The following is a 27,310-nucleotide window of genomic DNA, read 5'->3' as shown; positions in this document are numbered from 1 at the left end:
AGGAGAGCTGTGATTCCTGTCAGAAGAAAAGTGAATTTTTTTTTGGAAAAGCAGTACACAAATGATTGAAAAACTTAGAAAGCAAGCAGGAGTAGAAAGAAGGTTTTTTTTTTTTTTAATCACCACCAGAGATAATAAGCACTAACATGCTGGTGTCTAGGTCCCCAAATCTGTCACTCATGCCTACAGATGCACATTGTTTTAATGAGCCCTTATTTTGATAGTGTACCTGCTTTTCTGCTACCAAGTGAAGGTACTGTACACATCTCTGAGTCACAACTTTTTTCATGACTAGACCATTCTGAGGTGAGACTGGTTCCATTTCTTGGAAGAGCTTATTCTTCTTTATTCTTCAGTCGAGGGTCAGAAAACTACGGCTTTGGTGCCCAGGGACTCGCCTCTCCTGGCGCGAGTCTATTAAGCTCTGGAGGTTGCAGCCCCCCGGCCCCCACGTGAAGAATACACAGAATAAGAGGACCGCCCCACTGGATTCTGGGCGGGGAGGTTAATGTAAATAATGCCTGGAAGTACTGGCTTGGCATTTGGCACGTAGAACGGGTTCAGATCCTGCCAACGGAGTCTGAGGCTCTGTCATCAAGCTGGCCCCCAACGCTTCTTGGTCCTGTCAAAAGTCCTGCCTTGGAATTCCTAACCGTGGTTATTAAAAATGAACAGTTAACCTCCCCTGTCCTCCCCCGCCCCATACACAGATGCACCGCCCGCCCCGCCCCCGGGAGTGGTGCGGCGGCGACGGGGGCAACGGGGATCCGCAGTCCCCTCGCCGCCCCCCCCCCGCCCCGTCCACCGGGCGCTCCTCGGGGAAGACCCAGCCGAGTCCCGGCCCACGAGGGCAGGGCCCCGCGCGCGGCTCGGCTTCCCATTGGCTGCCGGCAGCGCCACCTGCCCGCGGGTGCGGCGGGGAGGCGGGCGGTGTCAGGTGGCGGGTCCCCGCCCGCCCGGCGGGCCGGGGAAGGGCTGACATGAGCCCGGCGGGACGCTGGGCCCTCCTGTTGCTCTGCCTACTGAAGTCCGCCCGAGGTAAGGGTGCGCGGGGGTCGGGGGCGGGGGGCTGCGGGGCGCCCGGGGCCGGCCGAGTCCGCCCTCGGACCCGGAGCTCCGAGGAGGGAGAGCGGGAGGGAGGGACGCGGGCCGAGCCTTTCAGCAGCCACCGGAGCGGAGTGCTAATCGCACTGCCCACTCACCGCCAGTTTTCTTCCAAGGATTAAACGCACCCGAGTTTTTGACATTTTTTTTTTTTTCGGGAAGAAAACTGATCCAGTGTGCTAATGCCAGTTCAGCTTTAGGGGAACAGGAAAAAGGAGACAGTTTATAAAGTGGCTGCATTTATGTATAAAGTGCATTTTAAGGGCTCCTGAAAGCACTGTCGTCTGCATTAATACCTCGCTTGGGTCTCACTGGTGGGGAAAGTCAGCAAGAAGTGCCCTGCCCACCCGCGCAGTCCCCTCCCCTTCCTCCAGCGGCGGGTGTCAGATGCTCTAAGTGAGAGAGAGGAACTCTGGCTTAGCCTGTGCCCTGCTGTGCCTCTGTCAAGCCGCCTTTCTGCCGCCCCCACTGGTGGGTGAATAAGGTGGCAGAGTACAAAAACCTTAGGATAGGACCAAGCTACAAAGTCCCAACCAGTGCAGGGAGATGGTCCTGAAACTGTCCCCGGGACATCTTCCTAGTCTTAGACTCAGTTTCAGAGCTAGAAGGGGCCCTTGGACATAACCTAACAATTATATTAAAATCCAGCGTTTATTGAGCAACTTTTTTTTTGTGCTGGGCACATTATCCTCTTTAAGCGTTACAACATAGTCATCCCATTATGTAGATACTATTTTCTCCCTTTTCAGGTGTAGAAACTGAGGCTCAGAGCAATGCAGGGAGTTGCCCGAGGAGACAGGCAGAGAGGCGAGAACGGAGAATACCGGCTGAAGCCAGCATGGCCAGCTCCCACGGTAGGGTGGGTAGCCGGCACAGGGCAGCCCACCCACCTCGGTCAGCTCAGAGATGCCCCAGCCCCTGGTGCCTCCTAGCAGTGAGGGGTTTTTGCAGCTGATGAGGGGCAGTGTTGAGGAGGGGAAGAGAGGTGCTCTGTCTCCCAGGCTCACTGCCAAACTCAGTACCTTTCTTGTCTAGCCCCAACTGTACTTACCCTGAGGGGATTTTAATTTGCGCAACGTAAACTGTGGTGTGATGATTTAGGGTGAAGGGCAGTTAGATCCAGGTTCAAATCCTGGCTACTACCCAAACTAGCTGTGTAGCCTCAGGGAAATTATTGGCCTTCTGTCTCTGCGCCTAGTGCCCCTCCAGGGAAGGGGAATGACACCTACCCCGCCAGGTGGTTTGTCCTGACGATTAATTGATTGAACGATGGAGGTTTTGTGTATAAAACACCAAACCCTTTGAAGGCTCCGTAGAGGGCAGATACTCCAGCTGCTGTCTCTCCACTGTGGCCAAGCTCAGACTTTGAGCCTGTCCTGCCCACAGATACCTTGTACGTGGCTTGCAGGCAGACCCTGGCCTCCTGCCAGACGTCAGTTGGGAAATCCAGAATCTGCTGGGAGCGGCAACGGCACCAGCATTCCAGTGATCCATTTCTGGCTCGTGGACACCGGATAGGGTGGAGACAAGCACCCATATTTGGGTCTGAAGGGCCAGGAGTGGGAGAGCCGGCTGAGAGCCACTGGCAGAACTGCCGCCTCTCTCCCTAATACCTGATGTTCTGTGTTGATGTAAGAAACATTCAAGCCTGTACGGAATTTTTGTGAGTTTATTTGAGCCAAACAATGACAATTGCTGGGATGCAAAATCTCAATGGACTGAGAAGTGCTCCAGAGAATGGCAGTTTGGCGCCTTATTTCATACATTACAATAGAAGGAGGAGACATGAGGGGTTTACCTGGAATCCATGTTGGGAGGCGGGGAAAGCAAAGTGCAGGGGGCGGGGTGGGGGTGAGGGAGCCAGGGGGCACGGGACTTCTGGGATTGGATAACAGGTAAAAAGTGATAGACACAAACTTCTTTTACACGGGTGGGTAAAGGAGAGTTAACAGTCGACAGTTAACGTGATAACAGCAAGGGAGGGACCTGTGGTCTCAGCTCCGGCAGGGTGACGTGCCCAAGGAGTTCAGAGAAAAGGGAAGTTACCTTGACATTGCAAAGGTGTGTTGCCATAGATACAGGAAGAAAGTAGGCTCAGTTAAGGTACAGTGACCTTTGTTAAGGAAAAATACCAGCCTGGGATGTGACTACCCAGCACAAGCTGCTTTTGTTAACAAGTTTTCATTTCAGACCATACTTTGTGGTCGCTTTAGGTCTCTGAGTTAGTAAGGCCGCCACGCAGACCTCCCCGGAGCTTGGCAGGCTGGCACGTGGCCCCTTTGCATCCCCATCTGTAACCTGTGTGGATTCTGTCGTGGCCCAGGTGGCACGTCAGGGCACTGGATTCCCCGTGGGACCATGAGCTCCTAAAGGGCAGGAATGGAGTCGTGCTCTTCTTTGAAACCACTGGCACGTGGCAGTCAGTGATGTTGTTGACCCGCGATGGTCCACTGGTGTTGGGAGAATGAAGCCGAACAATGAAGCCAGGACAACCGAGAGGAGGCTGTGTGGTCAAGAGCTCAGACGGTGGAGTTGGCCTGGCCTTGACTGGAGTTCTGATTCTACAACTTACTAGCTGAGAGGGCCTCAGTTTCCTCATCTGCAATGTGATGATCATTATTAGTACCTACCTCCTAGCGGTGTGGGCGGACTGAACATGCAGGCAATGTATTTAACATAGTGCCTGGCACATAGTTAGGACACACTACACGTTACCTGCTATCATCATCATCATCACCATTTCATCCTCATCATCACCACTGCCACCTCTTAGAGATGTCTGGGAAGACTCCCTGGAGGAAGTGACCTTTGAATCAAGTCTTTGAAAGATTAGATGGTGAACTGGTCAAAGACATCGGGGTTCGGAGGCTCCCCAAAGAATACAGTGGTTTGAGAAGGCCGAGGAGGCCGAGAAGGAAGACTGGCGCAGCCGAACGGACCTGTCTGGGAGAGGTCAGCCAGATGGCTTGACCGGGCCGTGCTGGGCAGGGCCTCATGGACCTTGATAAAGACCGTGGACTTTATTCTGAAGGCAAGGGAAGGGCATGAAAATGAGCAGTTGTGTAATCAAATGAATATTCCGAAAGAAGAGGGTTAGCAGAGAGATGGAGGAGGAGCCAAGGAGGGGGCCAGGGGCCAGGTGAAGGTGGTCGGGGAATGTGTCGCTGAGATAGTGGTACTCGCTGTTCACTGTTCGCTGGCTGTTCCCAAAGCGTGCCTGGCCAGTGCAGCAGGGCAGGAGTGGGTCAGCTTGGGGAGGGTCTTGTGGGTGATTGTAAAGACTGGGTTTGACCTTGAGTGACATGGAAGTCATCAGAGGGTTGAAAGCAGAAGAGTGGCATATTCTGACTTTCATTTCGTCTTTTGCTGTCATGTGGAGAACAGACCGAGGAGACTAGGCTAGAAGTGGGGAGACCGGTTAGGAGGCCTTGGAAATGATCCAGGTTATCACAGGATTTGTTCATTCACTCAACAGTTATTTGTTGTGCATCTACTGTGTGTCAGGGACCATTACCTGCAGGCTCTGGGGACGAGGCTCATGGAGACCCTCGGGACCGTTCCCTCAGGCAGCACAGGAGACCCAGGAGGCTGTTAGAGGGCTCCTGCTCTGCAATCTACCGCAACCCTCGTGGTCAGAGAGGGCAGCAGCTTCCTCTCAAGGCCCCCGCAGGCTGCCGAGGCCCAGGCAGGGGATGGGGCTACAGTCCAGCCAGTCATGGCGTGGCTGTCACGGGGATCCTGACCCCCCTGTTCCCAGCCTCCACCGTGTCCCCCATGCTTCAGCCACTCCAGGTGACTCCTGGTTCCTCTAAGTCAGGGACCACGTGCCTGCCTGCCATGCTGCTCTTCAGCTCCGAATGGCCATTGTCAAGACCAGCCAGCAGCTGCAGGCTTCATGACCTCTTTCTGCCCCACAGGGAGGCCCCATCTGGCCCCTCCCCAGAACGTGACGCTGATGTCCCGGAACTTCAGCGTGTATCTGACATGGCTCCCAGGGCCTGGCAACCCGCAGAACGTGACATATCTCGTGGCTTATCAAAGGTAAAGGGGAGCCTCCAGGCCGGTGGGTGGGGCCTCTCCAGGAAAGCTGCTGAGGGTGTGGGCAGTGCTGGCCGGCTGTCTGCACCCCTGGGGAGTTGGCATGTGGCAGGTATTTGGAGAGGGCACTCGATAAAGGTGTGGAGTTGGGGATCATGTGGAATGCAGAACAGTGCACAGGTGATAGGCCTGCCAGGGGTGAGAATGTGTCTTTGAGAAAAGTGGGAGTGGGGCTTGGAGGACAGACTGCAAGAGAGCTTGCGAAAGAAAGACCCGTGTCAGGAGGCAGAGAACACAGGACACGTACGTGTGATTGCTGTGACGTCAGCACTGAGGCCATGCATCGAACGGGCTTGGTCTCACACAGGCCTCTGAGGAAGGATGCAGCTCCAGCGCACAGTTAAGGAAACTGAAGCAGCAAGAGTGTGTTTTGCTCTGAGTGACACCGCTGGGAGTAGTGGAGCTGGGACAAATTGATTGAAGAGTTGGAAGTCCATCCTCTGGACCTGTATAATATTTTCCTTCCCTTTTATACTTTTTAAACCTCTGTGAGAATTGCAAAATGGTAATATTCTAATTGTGTTTTTCATTTATTAGTTGAAATTATTTTGTAAAGAGATGCTTCCTCCAAGTAGTATTTGAGCAGACAGCAAATAGGCAAGACAGGATAAATGCTTGGTTTTTATTTATTTTTATGTATTTGCTTTTATTTACCAGTATTCAAGATAATGAACTGGTTCCCTATCATCTCCCAATGGTGATTGATTCCTTTTTTATTGTCATTATGAACCCATGTATTTAAACATATATGGCCATTTCAATCTGTTGCAACTTATTCAACTCAGGGAAGCTTGAACTGTCCCATCTTTGGCTGGCAAAAGTGCCATCGAGTTGCTCCTGAGTCCTTTTAACTTGACCATGGTAGAACTGCCAACTGTATTGCTGTCTGTTATGACAAGAGGTTCCAAGTTCATCTGCTCAATTCCTAACCTACATCCTGGCTCGGCCACTTCTCCATTGAGTAGGAAGTCGTTTGAAAGGACACAAACCCATGGGCTCACTGGGCTGATCTCCACGTAGCTGTTCCTTTTACATCTCTCCCTGGCGTCTACCATGATGGCTGATTACATCTACAAGTTGCCACCCAGATCACTTTGTCAAAAGATTTTTTTTTAGCCACACTCTTGGCATTCTCTCAAGAACGTGTTTCTCCTTTTTTGCAACATGGATAGGCTGAGAATTTTTCAAGTCTTCTGTTTTTGCTTAGCATTCCTTCTATTTATCACTCTCTTCTCTCACTTTACTATAAGCAGGGAGGAGAAACCAGGTTACTCCTTTAACACTTTGCTTAGAAGTAGTCTCAGCTAAATGCACAGGTGCGTCACCTTAAACTTCTACCTGCCACAAAACACTACAGCAGGATGCTAGTGTTTGCCACTAGACACAGCGGCCACGTTCTTTGCCACTTTGTAACAAGGATCACCTTGCCTTCAGCTTCCAATGACACATTCCTCCTTCCCACCTGCGATCTCCCCAGAATCACCTTGAACATCCATTTTCCTGCCAACGGTCTTTTGAAGGCAGTGCTGACTTTTTCTAACATGCGCCTCACAACTCTTCCAGCCTCTACCCACTGCCCAGGTGCAAAACCACTTCCACATTTTTAGGTGTTTGTTACATCAGTGTCCCACTCTGATACCTAAAAATCTAAGTTTTAAATGTTAGTCTTTTTAACTTAGTTTTGCTAGGGCTGCCATAACAAAATATCATAGACTGGGATGGGGGCAAGGCTTAAGCAACAGAAATTCATTTCTCACAGTTCTGGAGGCTGGCAGTCCAAGATCAAGGCATTGGTGTGCTTGCTTTCTCCTGAGGCCCGTCTGCTTCGCTGGCAGGTGGCCACCCCCTCACCTGGCCTTTTCTCTGTGTGTGCTAGCACCCCTGCTGTCTCCCGCTCTTCTTACAAGAGTGCCAGTCTTACTGGTTTAGGTTCCCACCTTGATGACTGAATTTAATTTTTTTTTTGATCCTCACCAGAGGACATGCCCGTTGACTTTAGAGAGAGGGAAGGAAGGGAGAGAAACACCGATGGGAGGGAGAAACATCAGCGGGCTGCCTCTCTCACATGCCCCAACTGGGGGCCAAGCCCGCAACCTAGGTATGAGCCCTGAGTGGGAATCAAACCCATGACCTTTGGGTTTATGGGAGGACACTTCAACCAACTGAGCCACACTGGCCAGGGCTAAATATAATGTTTTTAAAAACTTTTTTAAAAATACATTTATTGATTTCAGAGGGAGAGGAGGGGGGAGAGAGAAACATCGATGTAAGAGAAGAATTGATTGGTTGCTTCTCACTTGCACCCCAGTTGGAAACTGAACTACGACCTAGGTATGTGCTCTAACTCGGAATTGAACCAGTGACCTTTTGGTGTGCAGGACGATGCTCCAACCAGCCACACCAGCCTGGCTGCATTTAATATTAATTACCTCTTTAAAGGCTCTGTCTTCGAATACAGCAGTCCCACTTTATCCATGGTTTTCCTTTCTGGTGGTTTCAGTTACCCGAGGTCAACTGTGGTTCAGAAACATTAAATGGAAAATTCCAGGAATAAACAATTTGTAAGTTTTAAACTGCACTCCATTCTGAGTTGTGTGATAAAATCCCGCACCATCCCACTCCATTGCGGGACGTGAGTCATCCCTTGGTCCAGCATATCTGTGCTGTATCTGCTACCCACCTGTTAACCGCCTGGTAGCCATGATGGTCATCAGTTTGTTTATCAGCAATAGAAAGGCCACATTCGCATAACTTTCATTACGTGTGTTGTTATAGTTGTCCTACTTTATTATTGTTGTTACTCTCTTACTGTGCCCAATTTATAAATTAAGCTTTATCATAGATGTGTGTATAGGAAAGACCATATATATGGCCCTGGCTGGTGTGGCTCAGTGGGTTGGGATTCATCCCACCAAGCAAAAGGTCACTGGTTCGACTCTGGGTAAGGCCATATGCCTGGGTTGCAGGTTTAGTCCCTGGTTGGGGTGCTTACAAAGTCAATTGATCAATGTTCCTCTCTCACATTGAAATTCTCTCCATCTCTTTCTCTCTCCCTCCCCCTAGCTCTAAAAAAATAAATAAAATCTTTTTTAAAACCACATATCAATATATAGGGCTTGGTACCATCCATAGTTTCAGGCATTTGCTGGGGGTCTTGGAACACATTCCCCGTGGATAAAGGGGGACTACTGTACAGTCACATGGTGGGGGGTAGGGCTTCAACATACAAATATGGAGGGGAGCACAATTTAGTGCCTGATAAATGGGATTTTATTAAATTTAAAATTTGGCCCTTCAAAAAAGAAAAGTCTGACGAAAATGAAAAGCCAGCAACTGAGAAAAATATTCACAATATATACATTGACAAAGGACTTGTTTCCAAAATAAAGAACTGCTACATCTCAGTAATGAGAAATTGCTCAAAAAGATTTGACAAGTCCCCCTTCACAAAGGAAGGTAGGTGTATGAATGGCCAATGAAAACACGTTCAGTGTCTTTAGCCGTTGGGGAAGAGTAAAGTAAAGCTACAGTGAGACACTACAACACACCCAGGAGAACGGTGACATTTCAAGGACTGACAACGCCAGGTGCTGAGAAGCACGTGGAGCAACTAGGAATCTCGAACATTGTTGCTGAGAGTGTGCAAAGGCACAGTCCGTTTGGAAATCAGCTGGACAGTTTCCTGTAGTTACAGATTCAAATGACCAACTCTCCCAGGTTCTACTCCCCGATCTTTATCCAAGAGAAATAAAAACATCCATACAAAGACTTGCACATGAATGCTCACAGCAGCTTAAGTCACAGTGGCCCTGTTACAGACCGAATCGTGTCCCCTCCCCCCATATGTATTTACCTGTTAGAGCCCTGATCCCCCATGGGACTGTGTTTGGAAATAGGGCCTTTAAAGAGGTCATTACGATTAAATTTGATCTTAAGGGTGGAGCCCTAACCCAGTAGGATAGTGTCTTTATAAGAAGAGAAAGGGACACCAGGGCGCTCACACACAGAGAAAAGGCCAGTAAGGGCGCAGAGAGAAAGAAGCTGGACACTGCAAGCCAAGGGGAGAGGCCTCAGGAGAAAGCAGACACCTTGATCTTGGACTTCCGGGTTCCAGAACTGTGAAAAAAAATAAATTTCTATTGTTACCAGGAGTCCCCAACCTTTTTGGCACCAAGGACGGGTTTCATGGAATGGGGTAGGACGGGTGGGAGCAGGGGGCGCTGGGGTGGGGAGCAGAAGGGGGTGGAGCTCAGGCGCTAATGCCTGAAGCTTTGCTTTGCTCCCGCTGCTCACCTCCTGCTGTGTGGCCGGGTTCCTAACTGGCCGCAGACTGGACCGGTACTGGGGCGGGGGGGGGGGGGGGATTGGGGGACCCCTGGAGGCCACCTAGTCTGGTGTTTTTATCATGGCGGCCCAAGCTGACTGATTCATCAGGTTTCTTTTCTTCAGTGGTGAAGGCTTTTGGTGTCCTTAGAAATGTTTACCTGACTCATGGTCATAAAGATACTCTTCTATGCTTTTTCTAGAAGTTTTATAATTTTAGCATTTACATTTCTGTTTTTTTATTATTTTTAAAACTTTCCTTCTGCCCTGGCCAGGTAACTCACTTGGTTGGAGCATCAACCCTATACACCAAGTCTGCGGGTTTGATCCCCGTTCAGGGCACATACAAACATCAACCAATGGACGCATCGATAAGTGGAACAACAAATCGATGTTTCCCTCTCTATCTCCCTTCCTCTTTCCAAAATCAGTTTTTTAAAAACCTTCAAAGACAAAAACTTTCCTTCTTTTTCTCTCTTCTTTTTAAGACACTATCTGTTGCAGTAACTCGCTCTTGTAGTCTAATATATTCAAAAAACCTAAAAATTAGGTTTTTAAAAAATCTCATTTTTTCTGAGCTTCTGTTTTATATTTTTCTTTCATGTGTTACATCATTTCTTAATGTCTTTTAGACCCTTTTGCAGGAGTAGGTTATGGTTTTGATCTGTTCACGTATGGGGTTTTTTTTTTTTTACACATTTTTTTTTACTTCCTCAGTTGATTGCTTATTAACTTCTTAATTTCTATCCTTTCTTATTTTCTGTTATAGGTATTTAAAGCTATATGTTACCCTCTAAGTACTACTTAGCAGTATCTCATACATTCTTATGCATATTTATTTTGTAATCATTTAGTTTTAGGTATTTACAAATTTCCATTATTCTTTCTTTGATCCATGTTTAATTTTAAAACATTAAAAATTTTTTACCTTTCTTTAGTTCTCTTTGCATTAGTAATTTGTAACTGGATTATTTTCAGTCAGAGGAAACAGTTCATGAGATAACTATACTTTGAAATTTCTTGAGGGTTGCTTTATTTTTCTTAATCCTTGTTAATATTTTTTAAAAGAATTTATTTATTTCTTAGAGAGAGGGGAAGGGAGGGAGAAAGAGAAGGAGAGAAACATTGATGTGCCAGAGAAGCTACAACCGGTTGCCTCTCACGCGCCCCCACTTGGGGACCCAGCCTGCAGCGCAGGCACCTGACCGGGAACCCCACTGCAGCCTTTCGGTCTGCGGGGTGACGCCCACCCCGCCGCGCCAATCAGAGCCGCTCGTGGTTTTAACGCGCCGTCAGTGCTCACGTGCGGCGTGCCCGGTGCGTTCAGCTTGTTCTCTGTGTGCTCACTGGACCAGCTTCGATCATGTCGTTGTTCATTCTTTACATATTAAAATTATTTCTCTTTGTTCAAGTGTTAATTACCGAGTCAGTTGCGTTAAAAATCTCCCGTTATAATTACGGGCTTTCCGTTCCTTCCTGTAGTTGGTCTATTTTTGCTCCAAAACATATCCCGAATTTAGCCCCTCCTCCCCGAGCCTGCCATGGCTCTCTGTAGGGTCCCCGCTGCAACCTCCCAGCTGGATTATCCGAGACTTTTTAAATATGTTCATTAAATCAGCCCCCTCCCTGTTCAGAACCTTCCAGCGGCTTCCTGTCACCCTCAGAATAAAATCCAAACTCCTTACCCAGATGGTGAGGCCCACCCGCTCTGCCCACCGCCTCTCTGTCCTCACCTCCAGTCTGCCCTCAGCTGCCCCCTTTCTTGTCCGCTGGACCACACCAGGCGCCTTGCTTTTCTCTGGCTGGGTCAAGATCCTTCCCGTTGCAGGGCTTTTGCTGTTACTACCCCCAGCTTTCACCTGGCTCCCCTCTCATCATTGCAGCCTCAGCTTAATGCTGCCTTCTTGGCCTTTCCTGAGCCACCTTTGGAAGGCAGTCGCTCCCACATCATCTGCTATCACTGCATTTACCAGCTCCTACATTTATCTTGTCGCTGTGCCCGAGATCTCTCATCCCCTCCCACCAGAGTGCAAGTTCCCGAGGACCTGGTCCATCATGCACTGCTGATTCCCCAAGAATAATGCCCAGAGCTCAGGTCCCTTCTGTGGACCTCAGCATCCTCAGGAGGTTGGCGTCATGGACCTGCCTGTCACCCTCTGACATCCATCCACACAGCACCCAGCACAGTGGCTGGCACAGGGCAGGTGGCCAGTCCATAAATGCCTCCATCAATAAACTCACAGAAAATTGTTACCAGTACTAGCAATAGCAGCCACCACAGCGGCCCTTTGAGGGAGGCATGACAGATGGGGAGGCCGAGGCTCAGGAGTGGTGACCTGCATCGCGTCCCAGAGCTAGTGAGGGGCAGAGCCACAGATCCCACCCACGTGTGTCTCTCCAGAGCCCGGGCTCCCACCTGGAATGTTCTCACTCTGTCTCATCCAGATGCTGGCTGCTCGGACAGATGGATGGATGGATGGGGGACAGATGGGTGGGCAAACGGCTGGATGAGGCAGAATAGAGGGACGCACGATCACATGTTCTCAAGTTCCCTTATCCCAAGAGGCGGAGTCCATGGCCCAAGCTGTTCTGTTTCCTCCCTCAGCTTTGCAACAACCCCCAGACGGTGGCGAAAAGTGGAGAAGTGTGCAGGAACCAAAGAGCTGACATGCTCTCTGATGTGCCTGGAGAAACAGGACCTATTCAACAAGTTCAAAGGGCGTGTGCGAGTGGTTTCCCCCAGTGCCAAGTCCGTCTGGGTGGAGTCCAAGTACCTGGAGTACCTTTTTGAAGGTAGGTCTATGGGTAAGGGACTGAATGGGAGGCCGTCTGTCCCAGAACTTGGCTCAGTGGCACCGCTGTGCAGCCATCTGTCTCTCAGGTCCCCAAAGCAGAGAGCAGTGCTGTCCACGCAGCCTGACCTCGTGACAGGGACGTAGGGGCGGGGCACCATTGCTGGCAGTTCAGCTTGTACCTCCTACCTTGACAGTCATGACCTTCTATTGAACACAGCCTTGGCCACGAACTAGACAGGCACTTTATAGACTCATTTCTATTTTTTTATGTTCAACATCTCTCTTTATAAAACAACTTTTTAAAATTCTGGCTGCATAAGTAATTTCTGTACATTGTAGAAATGAGGTGGAAAGAAGATAAAAATAGAGACGAAAACATTCCCCATGCTTCGCTCACTCAGAAGTCTCCAGTGTTAACACTGAGTCAGGAGCGTACTCTCCTCCCAATATATTTTATTTCTAATCCTCGCAATAGACCCGAGAGTTTCATTTTCATCAACCCAATTTCTACAAAATAAATAAAGCAAGACTGGCAGAAGTTAAGCAACCTGCCAGGAAACCCAGCTAGGTAGTGACGGAGGTGGAATATGACTCTGGATCTTTCTGAGCTTGGACGAGGTGCCGGGCCAGATCGGGAGTGAGGTGGGGTGGTAAGGACAGGAGTATAAACACTCAGACAACCGCCGCATGGAGCCGAGCTGGAGCTGGAAGGGAAGGGGGCAAGGGGTCGAATGAGCGGTGGCAGAGAAGGGAGAAGGGATGACTTGGATGGGAGGATGCTGGTGGGTGGATGGAGAGAAGGAAGAAAGGGATGAAGGGGTAAGAAGAAAGGAAGCAGCGAGAGGCTGGAGGAGGGCACGAGGGATGAGTGGAAGGAAGGAGGCTGGGCGGAAGGACCAGTGCTTACCAGGGAGGAAGCTAGTTTGGATGGAGAGATGGAGGACAGGAAGGAGAGGCAGGTGGGCGGATCGGTGGTCAGCGAGTGTGGAAGCAGGGCTGGCTGGCTGCCTGCAAAGGGCTGCAAGGAAGGGGAGGCCAAGGAGGAATGAACAAACAAATGACAGAAGGAAGTACACGAAGGAAAGTTATAAGAAAAGGAAAAAATGGGTGGATGACTGGCTGGAAAGGGTGGAAAGGCAGGCAGGAATGCCGGCTGGAAAGGAAGGATGGGAGGACAGGAAGAAAGGCTCTCCGGCTGGAGAAGAGGGACGGATGGACCACTGGACTGGCTGCATAGATAGGAATGAGAGGCAGGAATGGAGAGCAAGAGGCAGAGGGAAGGCTACTTATTAAACAAAGTTCTTTTTGCCGCCTCCTCCCTAAAACTCTTCGGATTCTTTCGCAGCACACCCCAAGCCTGAGTGACCCTTCCTGCCTTTTCCTGCCCTCCCCTGGGGCCCTGGTCACTTTCTGTCTTGGGTTTTGGTTGTTTGTGTATTTCATCTCCCTGTAATTTCTTTCAGCTCCTGCAGGTCAGGATCCACAGAGGCCTCATCTCCCCATTACCCTCAGCTCCCTGCCCAGAGCTTACTACTGAGTCGGCGTCCCCTGGACGCCGACCAGCAGCACTGTGAGATGACACATTTGTGCTGTTTTAAGCCACTGAGTTTGTGGTCACGTGTTGCCGCAGCCACAGGAAACTGACACACGAGGGCAGGCTTCTGGCAGGCCAGTGATATTGGAAGGGCACGAAGGTGGGAGGGACAGTGTGAATAAAGGCAGGTTTACTGTGAGTTCGGCTGGGTCCTTTCACCTCTCTGAGCCTCAGTTTGCCCCTCTTTAAAATGGGACCGGTGACATCTCCTCCCAGGGACACTGCAGGGCTTAAATAAAAGGGCTGGGAGGAGCCTGATGCACAGCAGGTGTTGGACAGACACCAGTGCCGGGTTCCCCTTTCCAGGAGAGCCCCCTGGGGCTCAATGTGGACTTGCCTAGAGGCAGGGGGATGGGCACACCGTGGCCTCCAAAGGGCACTGACAAGTCCTGCTCTGTTTCTGCCAGTGGAGCCGGCCCCGCCCATCCTGGTAGTCACTTTGACAGAGGAGGTCCTGAAGGTCAACGCCACATACCAGCTGCCCCACTGCATGCCCTTGTCGAATCTGATGTATGAGGTGGATTTCTGGAAGGAGGAGGCTGGGAACAAGGTGCGAATCTCCTCTCCTGCCCTCTAACTGTACCCCCTCCCCTCACTGCCCCACCAAACCCCAGCGCTCCTCACCCTGCCAGCCTGCTACCTGCACACCTCCTCCAGGAAGCCTTCCCCCCATACCTCTCACTCTGGGCGTACCCCTGACTCCGCCTAGTGCAAATGGCCTGTGGCCCACCCCTGTTCTTCTCCACCTAAGAGGCCAAGGGCAGGGCATCCTGTTCCTGTACCTTACAGGTGGTAACAGCACAGCAGTCTTCTACCTAATATTTTTTAAATTATAAAACCTTCTTTCTAACATTACAATCTCGTTGAAACTGGATGAGCTACAGGGTGCCTGCTTACCAAGCCACCAGAGTCACCGTAGAAAAATCAGGGACCACACATCAGCTCTAAGGGGGAAACCGAAAGTACCAGCGATGACCACAAATAGCTCTTCAGTGCCCGTCCCATTTCAGACCTGTTTTCTGTGGGTGTGCGCGTGTTTGCACATATTTGTGTGTGGTAGGGCTGGCCAGCGTCTTCTGTAAAGTGCCAGAGAGTAAATATTTGTGGTTTTGCAGACCACATGGCCTGTCACGGCCACTCAGCTCTGCACCTGCAATACACAAGGAACCAGAGACAATAGATACATGAGCAGGCTTGGCTTTTACCCAGTGAAACTGGTGACAAAGAAGCTGGCAGCCAGATTTGCCCACAGGCTGTGTAGTCGGCCTACCCCATCCTTACTGATTTTTTCTGTCCCTGGACATCCATGCCCGTGACCCCCTGCGTCCTCTGACCCCTAGGGAGTTCCTCTTCATCTGATGTGGTCCGGGCCTTCACAGCCTTACAAAGGGTCTAGACCAGCACCGGCCAATAGAAATAGAATGTGAGCCACGTACATGGTTCTAAGTGTTCCTCATTAAATGAAGTAAAAAGAAACAGGGGAATTTAATCTTCATAATATATTTCGTCCAAAAGAATGTATCATTGCAACATGCAGTTAATATAAAAATTATTGAGATAATTTACATTCTTTTTCCCTTAGCCTGTGAAAGCCGGTAGGTATTTTATATTCAGAGCCCATCCCAGTTTGGACTGACCACACTTCAGGTGCTCGGGAGCTGCGTGTGGCCAGTGGCTACTATACTGGGGAGGCATCTGCTATATTGGACAGTGTCTGCAATGGCTGAATGATGCCTCCCCCAAATAAGTTGGGAGGCCCTTAGGGTAGGAAGCCTGAGGAATATGCCCCTCAAGGTGAAGGCCAGCAAGACCCTGGGCAGGAGGCAGGGAGTGACCTTGAATGGCAGGGGTGCTTTTGACCCCAGACCATGTGTGCCTCGACACTCAGCAGAAGAGAAGCCAGACAGTGCTAGGAAGTGCTTCCCTCACACTTGAACGTTAACGCAGGATCACAGCTGTATTCTGCCTGCCAGCCCCGCCCCACCCGCCCGTGGAAGCCGGTTCCCGCAGCAGGTCTGCTCACTTCTGCTTCGTCCTCCAAACAGACCCGACTTCCCGCCACTCGCCACGGCCAGGAAACGCAGATCCCCCTCCAGCTAGCTGCCAGTGGGAACCACTGCGTCAGCGCCAGAACCATCTACATCTGCGATGACCCTAAATACAGCGAGTTCTCCAAGCCCACCTGCTTCTCCCTGGGGACCCTAGGTGGGTGCAAAGTGGGACGGGATCAAGGGGTTTTCCTATGAGCGTCAGATCTTCATAATACGGGGGTTAAGAATGTGAGTCTAGAGACAGACTCACCTCGATTAAAATCCCGGCTCCAGCACACTCACTGTGTGTCTTTGGGCAGCTGACGTAACCTCTCTGAAACTTGGTCTCCACAGTCTGTAGCGTGGGTTTATTCTCATGAGGATGAATTAGGATGACGCATGTCGGTGATGCCCTCGGGACGCATGCAGTTGGTGGGCTGGCGCCACCGTTGCGGTTTCTGTAATGGCTGTTGCTTTTCCTTAGGAGTCGGCTGGGTGTCCCTGGTGCTGCTGCCACTGCTGTTGGTTCTCCCCGCGGGGTGTGTGATCTGGAAGAGCTGGGTGACCTGGAAGAGCTTCTCGAGGAACCCTTGGTTTCAGCGGGCAGAGATGCCGCAGGCTCTGGTATGGCGAATCGGGACTGTGCGTCTGAGGGGAGGGGTGTTGACGAGAAAGGAGGCGCAGAGAGACTCAGAGGCAGTTCAGGTAGACTATCCAGATGGCCCCGATTGGGAAGCATCTCCTTTCTTTGTGTCTAAAGGTCACTGTTAGTTAACTAACTTCATCTCTTCTAAGATTTGTCAGATGCACAGAGCAAAGCCCCCAGCCTTGGGACTCAGGAGAGATGCTCAGAAAGGGAAGAGAGAGGGTGGTACCAAAAGGGGAAATCTTAGAAGGGTCCCCACACTTGGTTCACAACCTGACCCAGGGTGAGTCTTGCCCAGGCCGACCCTGGAGTGTCCACACTCATCTGCCAGCGCACTGCCTTAGAATGCGGCGGCCAGCGAGGTCAGGGGAAGCCTGGAGAGGTCAGAGGGTCAGACTTGCTCAGATGAGGGTGGCTGGGCTGTAGGTGAGGCTCAGGGGGCACCTGGGCTGGGTGGGGGCTTTGAGGATGGATTCCAAGTGTCCCCACCACGTGGGAGGGGATATTTGTGAAGTTCCCCCCAGCAGCCAGCACCTGCATCCTGGGGGGCTGTCTCTGGCCTCTGGTGTCCGCTCGGCCCATGCACGTGGCAGTCTGCAGGTGCCGGGGAGTGGCACTGCCTCCATCCCTCCCACCGCCCACCTGGTGGCGCTCCGACATTCGGCTCCGAGTCCCCACCAGGGTCGAGTCGGCTGCCTTAGAAGTAACTTGCCAGATGACACCCATGTTCAAGGCAGCTCCCCTACCCCTGTCTGATGTGCCCACTCCCTTGTCAGCCTTTCCTGGGATCACTTCCCAAAGAAACCATTTACAGTCGCATCCTTCAGCAGGGGCTGTTTCCAGGGGGCCCGGTTAGGACAGCCTTATGCTTCAGGAAAGCCTGGACCTCCTGTTCTTGTCTCCTCTGCCCACATCAGGACTTTTCTGGACACAGACTCCCCGTGGCGACCTTTCAGCCCTGTGGCCCCGAGCCCCTGGATGGCTTGATCCTCTGTCCCCAGAAGGAACCCACCAGAAGAATCAAACTGATCTCTAGGGTCAGGGCCCTAGCCATCGTCCAGGCAGGATCAGAGGAGGACGGAGCTGAGGAAGAGGATGACGAGGAGGAGGACACAGACGACGATGTCAGCTTCCGGCCCTACATTGCACCCCCTCCCTTCCTGGAGCGGGAGCGCCAGACCCCGGGGCAACCTGAGGAAGGGGTCCAGGTCAAAGGCTGCCCTGCTTGGGATTCTTCAGACGGAAGCTGGGCCAGCACTGTCGGCTCCTGCCCCTCAGACGGGGCTGGGTCCTCCGGCTATTTAGTCAAGAAGGGGCTGGGCCAAGTGCTGGGTGAGGACAGGTGTCAGGACCCTCTGCTGCTCCCCAAATTCTCCAAGGACTTGGGTTCCCTGAAAGAGCTCCAGAGAGATGACCCCTCCTCCTGGGCCGGCTGGGGCTCCTCGTCACCGTCACCGAGGCTGAAACTGGCCCCCGGGGAGCCTCTAGTTTCTTTTCAGACACTGACCTTCGGCTGGGACAGCGGCACCGAGGAGGGGGAGGAGGAGGAGGAGGAGGAGGAAGAGGGTGGGAGCGAATCAGAACTTGGGGACAGCAGTGCTGGCAGCTGGGGGACTGACAGCCTGCAGAGGACTGAGGCCAGGAGCGTGACACTGGGGCATTACATGGCCAGGTGAGCTGTCCCCCGGCTTCCTGCCAAATCTGGTGCTACTGAGCTTCCCAAGGACCCAAGGTGCCACTGGGACTTGAAAGCCTGAGAACATCGGCCCTGGCGTGGCACAGTGTTCTCTCAGCGCTTCCCAAACCCCAGCTAGAGGCCATTTGTCCGTCTGGTTGAGCGGTAAGGAGCCACCTCATGCTGGGACCCACCAGCTATGGGCGGAGCTCCAAAAGGACTAGAGAAGAGGATGGGCTGAGCTCAGACCACCCCACTGTCCCTGGGGTGAAAGGTCAGGTGGAAAAATCATCCCTGGACACAGGTGCGGCCAGGTCACAGTGGACATCAAGGGCTGACACCACAAGGGGCCGCCTGGGTCGAGGGCAGGACGTTCGGAGGCACAACTGTGTCAGAGCCTCCTGCCTTTCTCCAGCACCACCCCCCAAGTCTTGGGCTCCTGATTCATGAGCCCCCAGGGCAGGCCACAGTGAGGAAGAACCTAGTTGACAGACGGCGTTGGAGGGGAAGGGAAGGGCGGCCCTCAGTTGCATCCCCATCTCCGTCGTGGAGCTGCACAGGTTTGCTGTCAGGCCAGCCGACCCGGGCCCAAATCCCAACTCTGCCGTTGCCCAGTCCTGTGACCTGGGTGAGCGCCTTCCTTCTCTGCGCCAGGGTTCCCTCATCTGCACTTCCCAGCTGGGGTGTGGGGATCCTGGTCAGGAAACCCAGCCCAGGGGGTCCTCAGCCCCTCTCCCTTTGCCCATTGAAAAACCAAACAGTGCATCTTCCAGGGGCTTCTGGTTTGTTTGGGGTGGGGCAACAGCCTGGCAGGGACAGGACCCCCAGCTGTGACCCTGCTGCAGACAGCACTTTGACCCTCTGGCTGGCCACTGTGGTTATAAAAAAGTCCCATCTTCCCTGCCTGTTATGAGAAACCAGTGTCTTCTAGAAACAGGCCGTTCCCGGGGGCAGTGATGGGTGCTCGCTTCGTTAACCTGCCCCCACCAGTGTGCGGACGAGCACAGCCGAGTTTCCACCCACAGGCACCAGGATTCTGTCTAAAGCAGCCGAGAGGTTGACCTATGTGTATCTCTTCGGTCTCTGGCCAGCTGGTCCATCTGCCGTTCCCTTGGCCGTGTCCGCAAAGTGCCGAGGTCACAGCAAGGACTTCCCAGGGGCACAAAGCTGGCAGGAGGCCTTCGCTGCTGGGACTCACAGGCATACGCACACGTGTGCACACGTGTGTGTGCTTGGACAGGGGTGAAGGCTTGTCCACATCGCTGAGTGCAGAGGAGGAAGAACACACTGAAGCCTCGCTGCTAGGCAAGGCTGAGGCTCGGGGTCTCTCCCAGGAATTGCCGACTGAAGCTGGAGTTCCCTCTGGAACCCAGATGAGCTGCTTCATGAAGGTAATTTCGAAAAACAAAGCCGTTAGCATTCTGGTGAAAGAATCACATTATCTTTATTATTATTAAACACTGGGGTTTTTTTAAGCTAAGCTTTTTTTCAACGTTTAATTTCACAGATAAGCCGAGCTTTTTAGTAATTTTAAATTCCAGCTCCTTTACAGTGATTGCATCACAAAAAAACTGTGGGAAACATCCTAACACTCACCCTTTGACGGGCACAGCCAGCCCCAGGGCCACGATGAGGGACAGCGAGTCAAGAATACCTAATGCCTTTGGTTGCAGCAACTTAATAATTTTTCAGAGCACAGTTGACTCTTGAAGGGATTAGGGGCGCTGACCCCACCACACAGTCGAACATTCACATATAACTTTTGAACCCCCCAGAAACTCCAGTCATACCTCAGTATCTGCAGGGTATCGGTTCCAGGAACGCCCCCCTACCAGCCCCGCGTCCGCAGATACCAAACCCCATGCGTGCTCAAGTCTGCCCGCCACATCCGCAAATTCCCAACCAAGGATCAAAAATACTGTTTTTGGTCATGTCTGGTTGAATCTGCAGATGCAAATCCCAGGGATACGGAGGGCCGATTGTATATTTATGGAGAAAAATCTGCGTCTAAACGGACCCGTGCAGTTCAAGCCCATGTCGTTCAAGGGTCAGCTGTACTGAGATTATATATTATTCTTAGATTTTCATATTTATTTCTAACTTTCTATGTTTATATCATATTTAAATAACTTCCTAATGCTCATTTTAAAACTCTGAACTTTTAAATAAAGAGCTCTATTTTTAGAGAAAATGGAAGAATTGAATGGAAAAGTGTGTGCTCTTATTTCTCAAAGTCTCACCACTCACCTGGCTGTTTAACCAGAAGGGTCCTGGGCTGGGTCCCAGCAGCTGAGCCAGAGACCAGGGTTTCTGGGTGCAAAGCGCAGCAGCCATGCCAAAAGCACCCACAAGGGAGTGGAAGCCAGACAGAGGGAGGGCAGCCAGCCCAGGTACACCATCAAACAGGTCACTGCTGGGGGCACTAGGGTCCCTGTCCCCCTGACGGGCATTGGGAGTTCAGTGTTGGCCCCTCCAGATTTGTTCTGCCCGGGCCGGCTGGGGAATTTATCTACCAACTCCCGCTGGTCCTGAGAGGGCTGCCCCCTGCTGTAGAGTTGTAGGTACTTGCAGTCGGGATCCATCGGGGTGAACCCGCGAGAAAGGCGAAGCAATGGAGGTGGGGTAGGACACCCACATCACCTGCTATAGTGAGGCTGGAGCTGTGCCCACCTCGCTGGCAGCTCGCCCCAAGGTAGAACTCCAGTTCGCGGAAGGATACAGAACATCCTCAGTGTCCGGTCTCACAAACCCAAACTCACTCCAGACGAGCACTAACGAAGGTCTCCCAGGTCCCGGCGATTGTCAGGCCACCTGGTCAATGCCCAGCGCTGTCCTTGCAGACTGTCACCTTCTACTTGGGAGCTAGATCCAAGCTGAGCTGATCCGCGTCCCTTTCCCAGGAATTCAGAAGCCTTCCTGGCTGGCTGCACCTGGAACAGGGTCCAACCTACTGCGGCCCTACCCTCCACCCTGAGAAACGGGAAAACCCAGCGTGCCGGGGCGACAAGAATGCGGCTGCCACACAGACCCCTGAGATGAGATCCTGGGTCTGATCCATCCCAGTGGCAGCCCTGTCCTCAGCTTCCCTGCATCCTACTTTTTGGTTGTTGTTTTTTTTTTTTTTAAGAATTTTTATTTATTTGTTTTTATACAGAGAGGAAGGGAGGGGAAAAGAGAGGGAGAAAAACATCAGTGTGTGGTTGCCTCTCTCATGCCCCCTACTGGGGACCTGGTTTGCAACCCAGGCATGTGCCCTGACCGGGAATCAAACCGGCAATGTTTTGGTTCTCAGCTCGTGCTCAACCCACTGAGACACACCAGCCAGGGCCCTGCATCCTAGCTTTAAGCCATCTCCCAGGACTTCCCATTACTTGTAACCAAGCTTCCTTGCCAATTCACATTACATGCATGTCGAAACTTGTGGACAGGTTGGGGCATCTGCCCTCTTGGGTGGATGTACAGTAGGTTCTTTCCAGAAAACAAGGCGGAACTTCCTCTTTAGGTGATTGCCCGGCTGCCTTCCACCCTGACCTCCAATGCCAGGTCATGTTTTGAACGTCTCCTGGCCTGCCCATGGCCAGCTTCTGCGCAGTGGTGGTATGGCCAGCTACTGGGCTGCTGGATTGCACAGGCTCGTACAAGAACAATGCTCAGGGTCGCTGGGAGAGGGGAGGGAGGGGTAATGGGCATCACATCCAGGGAATTCCTGTAGAGAAGCGACTTTTTCTCCTGGCACCAGCACCTGGCACAGGGTGGAGGCTGGTATTGCATAAATGAATGAAGGGATGTGTGAATTGATGTACGAACTGGAGTCAGTAAGGAGCTGGCTGGCCATGGCTGACGTACGATTTTATACGACCAACTGGAATTGTAAGACGGCAGAGATCCTGCACTGGAGGGCACCAAATTCCTGTTGCACGCGGATGCCTGTTCTTCCTCAACCCAGCGTCTGTCCAAGGCGAGGGGATCAGATGCTGCTCAGTGAGGCCAATGGCGAGGGAGGGGCAACCGTGGGAGACGAAGCAGCACGTGACCCCTGCCTGTAACTCTGTTTCCCGTGTGATTTGGCACTCGATCGATCGGTGGCCGCTTGCTTACGTCTTCCATGAGTGCATTCCTGTGTGCACAGAGTGGGGGAAAAGTGATCAAAGTTTTTAAAACTCACACACAGGCCAGAAGTTACAGCTTTATCTAAGCGAGTGAGTCAGCTCCATGAGTCAATTACTCAGCAGATAGTGGCTGGCGCCGGGACCTGTTCCAGCCCCACCTCTCGGCAGGTGATGACACCTATGTAGAGGCGACAGCTCTTTATCGATTGTCAAGAGTCTTTTCCCACTTTACTGCCTCTGTATATGGGTTAGGAGGAGAAGGTAGGGATCCCGAGGTAGGAATGCCTCAGTGTATACTGTCCTGGTGGACAAAACCACCAGCGAGTGGCGAGAAGCCCCCTCCAGGGGCCCACGCCTCCAGGGTAAGTCTCATGGGTTCCTGCATTGCATGTGTCCCCTCCCCTCACCCCCCTCCCCCTCAGTCTCAGCCCCGGCTTCTCTGGGCACCAGATGGGCCCTCTTGAAAGCCAGATTGCAACAGGGGCTCAGAATCCCGCACCCACTCCCATCTCTGAGCTCCAGGCCCCTTCTCAGAACGCACCCATTCCCTCTAAATAACCCTTATTCAACCTCAGCGCCTAAACTGTGGGGTGCAATGCCCACCCTCCTCCGCCCCTGGCATTTGACCGGAGACACTAATGTCCACTCAAACTTCTAAAGGGAACATTTATCACTGTCCTCATTGCCCCCCTACCATCCCCACCAATACACACCAAAGAGTCTGGGTTTTTGCAAAGTTTTCGAGGGACCTCTCTTGATCCTTTGTTCCTCGAGTTGTAACAAAAGAGACTCACAGCAGGAGGTCTCCTCCGCAGAATCTGTCAGGAGGCATCAGCTAGTTGGACCCTCCCAGCAACCCTGGGGAGTAGAGACTATTGTTTCCTTTTTGTAGATGAGAAAGCTGAAGGTGAGAAATTAAGGGACCTACACACTGCAGGAGTGGCGGAGCTAGGATTTGAACCTGGGTCTGTCTGCCCAAAACCCATATTCTGTTCACTTCCTGGTTCCCAGGGGCCATGTGAAACTGCTCCCCCAATCCTGGCATGAGACACAGGGTCTTCTTCATGTTTCTGTGAAGAAGTTTGGTCTGACAAGCACATAGTAAGCTTCAAGAACTCCTTACCCCGAGAGAGAGCTGAAATTCTAAGCAGGCTCAGTAACTGCTGAGTGATTTTGTGTTTGTGTCACTGACGATAGCCATGAAGGGAACTCTAGGATGTCAGGGAAGGCTTTTCAACCCCGCAGTGACATGGACGCACAGGTCATTCAAGTTTCAAGGGACCTTAGAGGACTTCTAGACCAAGCCTCCCTTATAGCCCGAGCACCTGGGGCCCGGAGAGGGGACAAGACTTACCCGAGGTCATCTGGAGTCAGGTGCAGGATACGGACAAAACCCAGGACCCCAACCCGGAACATCGAAGTCCATGTCCCCAATGGACACAGCCCAGGCTGGGGGACTCCAGGTGGGTCTGCTTCTCAGGCTTTCCTCAAGAAGAGGCTCTGGGCGAAGCTTTGCACCTTGCTCTTCTCACCCATGAGTGACCAGGGACTTCCTTCAGGCTCTCTCACTGCTGTGTCACCAACCACATGGTGTCCCCACCCCAAAGCACACCCCACTGTCTCCTGATGTTCTTGCTTCTACAGAACAGGTTCTGGAGCCCCTGGGTGTTGAAAGAAGGGACAGGTCAAATTCCTGAATAGTTGTGATTTTAAGATATGCTTTTTCTACAGCTTAGGGGTTTGCCGCAGCCAGTATGGAAGTCCTGGCCAGCTCACCCCAGCTCACTCAGTCAGTCAACAAACACTGCCAGGGACCTGCTCAGTGCCAGCTCATGGTGGACACTGAGATGTCAAGAAGAGCAAGTTGCATGCTTCATCCCCATAACCGGTGACAGGCGGAAAAATGATATGGTGCAATGCACACTAGAATGAGGGAGGGATGGGGACCACAAAAACACACAGCTGAGCTCCGAACCCGCCCAGGTGAGTGGTCATATAGGTGAGGCTTCCTGGAGGACGAGAATTTGAGAAGAGGTCCAAAGAAGGAGCAGGAATCAGACGGGGAAGAGGGTGGGGAACGGGTGTTCCGGGCAGCAGCTACAGCTTGTACCAAGGCTCAGAGGCTAGGCAATACAAGGTGCGCTGGAGAAACTCACCAGAGGGAAAACAAGTGCATTTTTCTGGCTGTTCGAGCCAGAGAGAGTCAGCAGGTGAATCTGCTGTGTCACGGTCAATTCCGTAAGTCAATGCTGTCCAGGTGCTCTCTGTTCAGCCACGTGGAGGGTTCAGAGAAATACAAGGCGTGCTCTTTGCACTCAGAAATGTGCCTCTCTCCCTGGGAAGACAAGAACTATTGTATTTTAGAGACCAGAGAATACAGGTATCTAGGGACCATCTTCCAGCGGCCACAGCCTCCCATGGAATAGCCCCAGCAACCGAGAGCAGTCCAGCCTCAAGTCAGCCACGCCCTCATAACAAGAGCCATTCCCTTAAATCCGGAGAAGTTCGTCTTCTTAACCTGTCCCCTCGCAGCCCCCCTGGGCAGAGGTGGTCACACAAAGAGGGACGAGGCCCTCCTTCAGGCAACAGGCCCTCTGGTCTTTGGAAACAGGCCTCTTGTCTCACCGACCTGAGCCTCTCCTTCCCAGCCTGAGAACAGGGGAGCCGCTGCAGAACAAGGCTGGAAAATGCCACGCGCGTGCAGACTGGAGCTCTGGAAGGGCTTTTAGAGCGAGAGTGTGGGGGGCTGCTGTTGTCACAGCTTCTTGCAGCAGGACAAACCCTCCCTGCGGGTTCAGGGGATAGGGAGCTTTCCTCAGGGAGGGGAAATGACAGTCCAGGAGCACGGTGCAGCCCGACAAAGGCACTTCCTTTTGCACCGTTACCGTTCACACTCAGTGTCATTGTGTGCTAGTCTCGGGTGTGCAGCAGACGGGTCAGACAATCCCACACTTCACAAGGGCACTTCTTTAATATCTATTCATTTTGTGCATAAGCCTTGCTTTTTCTTAAGAAAATGTTTAGCAAATGCAGAGGAGCAAAGGAAAGAAAATAAAAAGCACCTGTAATTCTACTACCACCCAGAGATAACTCCATGAATATTTTCATATTATATCTTCCGAGACTCGTGTATATATCTTTCTCTACGTGTGCATGTATGTGTTTTAACCAGGCTCCTACTGTATACAGTTTATGCCATGCTGGTTTTTGTTTGATGAAATATGGTGAATCTTTACCAGGCCACAGAACACGTTTCTCCAGCATTATTCTGAAGGCTGTGTTCATCTTGCATTTGGTGGACATGCTATTATTCATTTAACCAAACCCCTATTGTTGGACAGACTGTTCTGGTTTTTTCTTCCTCCCTCCCTCCCTCCCTCCCTCCCTTCCTTCCTTCCTTGCTTCCTTCTTCTTTCCTGTTAGAAGAAATGACGTCTGAGTGTTCCCAAGTTCTTTAAAGATCCAGGTATCTTCTTTCCCATTAATTGCTACATAACCATAGTCCCTCAGAATGACAAGAAGTCTAGTTTTTCCATCAAGTTCCTCCCTCCAGGCTCCCTGAGAGTCCCCAGGGACAGTTTCACGATCCCCAGACCTGTCATCTCTGCAAGCCAGCCAAGGTGGCTCCAGCTACTGCTCCTCTCCTCTGGGCCCTTCTTGGCATTTTGTAACTTGTTTCTCTGATCATGATCTCCCCACACCATCTGGTGCCTGCCTGGAGTCACCAAAGGCCCCATATCCAACACGGTCCACTCAGGAGCACAGAAACCTCTCAGGTCTTTCAGACCAAGGGACTTCTTAATACAAGGGAGTTGGTTATCTAGATGATGAAAGAGCTGGTAATCCAAGCAGGAAATTGCTCCACCCTTTGAGCTAAAGGGAAAAGTGGGGATCAGGTGGGTGATGTCTCCAGGAGCTGGCCACCTAACAGAAAGACGTTGATGGCAGCCTGGCCAGAGGGACCCAGAGGTCCAGAGGACACACACCCATTGCTGGGGAGGCTACTCAAAGCAAAGAAAGAGGGGAAGTTATACCCTGACTTCCCTTCACCAGCTTTCCAGTCTTTCTCCAGTGTCTCCTAGTGGTCAGACCTATCAGGAAGCAGTTGACAAAGGAGTCTGGGAAATGTAGTTTCCTACACTTACAGGACAGTACTGGCTCAAGCCAAACCTTCACTCTCCCAAAGCACAGCTCAAATTTGACTGTTTTTATGGAAATTCCTCAGAAAACTAAAAATGGATCTGCCTTTTGACCCTGCGATTCCACTGCTGGGATTATATTCTAAGAACCCTGAAACACCAATCCAAAAGAACCTGTGCATCCCAATGTTCATAGCAGCACAATTTACAATAGCTAGATGCTGGAAGCAACCAAGATGCCCATCAGTAAATGAATGGATCAAAAAACTATGGTACATTTACACAATGGAATTCTACGCAGCAGAAAGAAAGAAGGAGCTCCTACCCTTTGCAGCAGCATGGATGGAGCTGGAAAGCATTATGCTAAGCGAAACAAGCCAGGCAGTGAAAGACAAATACCATATGATCTCACCTTTAACAGGAACCTAAACAACAAAACAAAGAAACAAGCAAAATATAACCAAAGACACTGAAATAGAAGACAGGCTGACAGTGACCACAGAGGAGAGAAGAGGGAATTTCAGGGGACATTGGGAAGGGTTCATGGGGACAAACTTAAAGGACACATGGACAAAAACTAGGGGGAGGGTGGTCATGGGAGGGAAGTGGGGAGGGGTGGGAGGGGGCTGGACTGGGAGTAAAAAGGAGAAAACTGTATTTGAACAATGATTAAAATAAATTTTTTAAAAAATTGACTGTTTTGTCAAACAAACTTTACCAGAGACTGAGGGCTGATAGAGAACAATTACAATGCAGAAAAGAAAAACTTAAGTACAGATCCCTGGATATGACAGCCT

General features: G+C 51.5%; 1 protein-coding gene and 1 long non-coding RNA gene across 2 annotated transcripts; one reads left to right on the top strand and one right to left on the bottom strand.

Annotated features, from left to right (window-relative positions):
• The first annotated feature begins 931 nt into the window (after positions 1–931).
• Positions 932–21,329, top strand: IFNLR1 (interferon lambda receptor 1). Its single transcript, XM_045859926.1, has 7 exons — positions 932–1,038; positions 5,022–5,145; positions 12,131–12,318; positions 14,322–14,464; positions 15,960–16,119; positions 16,429–16,568; positions 17,508–21,329. The coding sequence occupies exons 1-7, from the start codon at positions 981–983 to the stop codon at positions 18,264–18,266; spliced, it is 1,572 nt and encodes a 523-aa protein (XP_045715882.1). The 5' UTR covers positions 932–980; the 3' UTR covers positions 18,267–21,329.
• Positions 21,330–21,488: 159 nt separating this feature from the next.
• On the bottom strand, positions 21,489–23,893 carry LOC123832165. The gene is made up of 3 exons (XR_006788009.1): positions 23,729–23,893; positions 23,088–23,232; positions 21,489–22,382 (listed from the first exon to the last, which is right to left on the bottom strand). It is a non-coding gene; the product is annotated as an uncharacterized LOC123832165 (long non-coding RNA).
• Between the last annotated feature and the right edge of the window lie 3,417 nt (positions 23,894–27,310).

The sequence above is a fragment of the Phyllostomus hastatus genome, unplaced genomic scaffold (genome assembly GCF_019186645.2).
Source record: "Phyllostomus hastatus isolate PE091 unplaced genomic scaffold, TTU_PhHast_1.1 phas_scaffold_182, whole genome shotgun sequence".
Classification (NCBI taxonomy): domain Eukaryota; kingdom Metazoa; phylum Chordata; class Mammalia; order Chiroptera; family Phyllostomidae; genus Phyllostomus; species Phyllostomus hastatus.
This window is presented reverse-complemented; position numbering and strand designations above follow the sequence as displayed.

Excerpts from the sequence above, each read along its gene's own strand:
- IFNLR1 (XM_045859926.1), top strand. The coding sequence starts at position 981 with ATGAGCCCGGCGGGACGCTGGGCCCTCCTGTTGCTCTGCCTACTGAAG. Across the intron at positions 12,319-14,321 it reads CCTGGAGTACCTTTTTGAAG|TGGAGCCGGCCCCGCCCATC; the intron begins GTAGGTCTATGG and ends TGTTTCTGCCAG. Across the intron at positions 16,120-16,428 it reads CTTCTCCCTGGGGACCCTAG|GAGTCGGCTGGGTGTCCCTG; the intron begins GTGGGTGCAAAG and ends GCTTTTCCTTAG.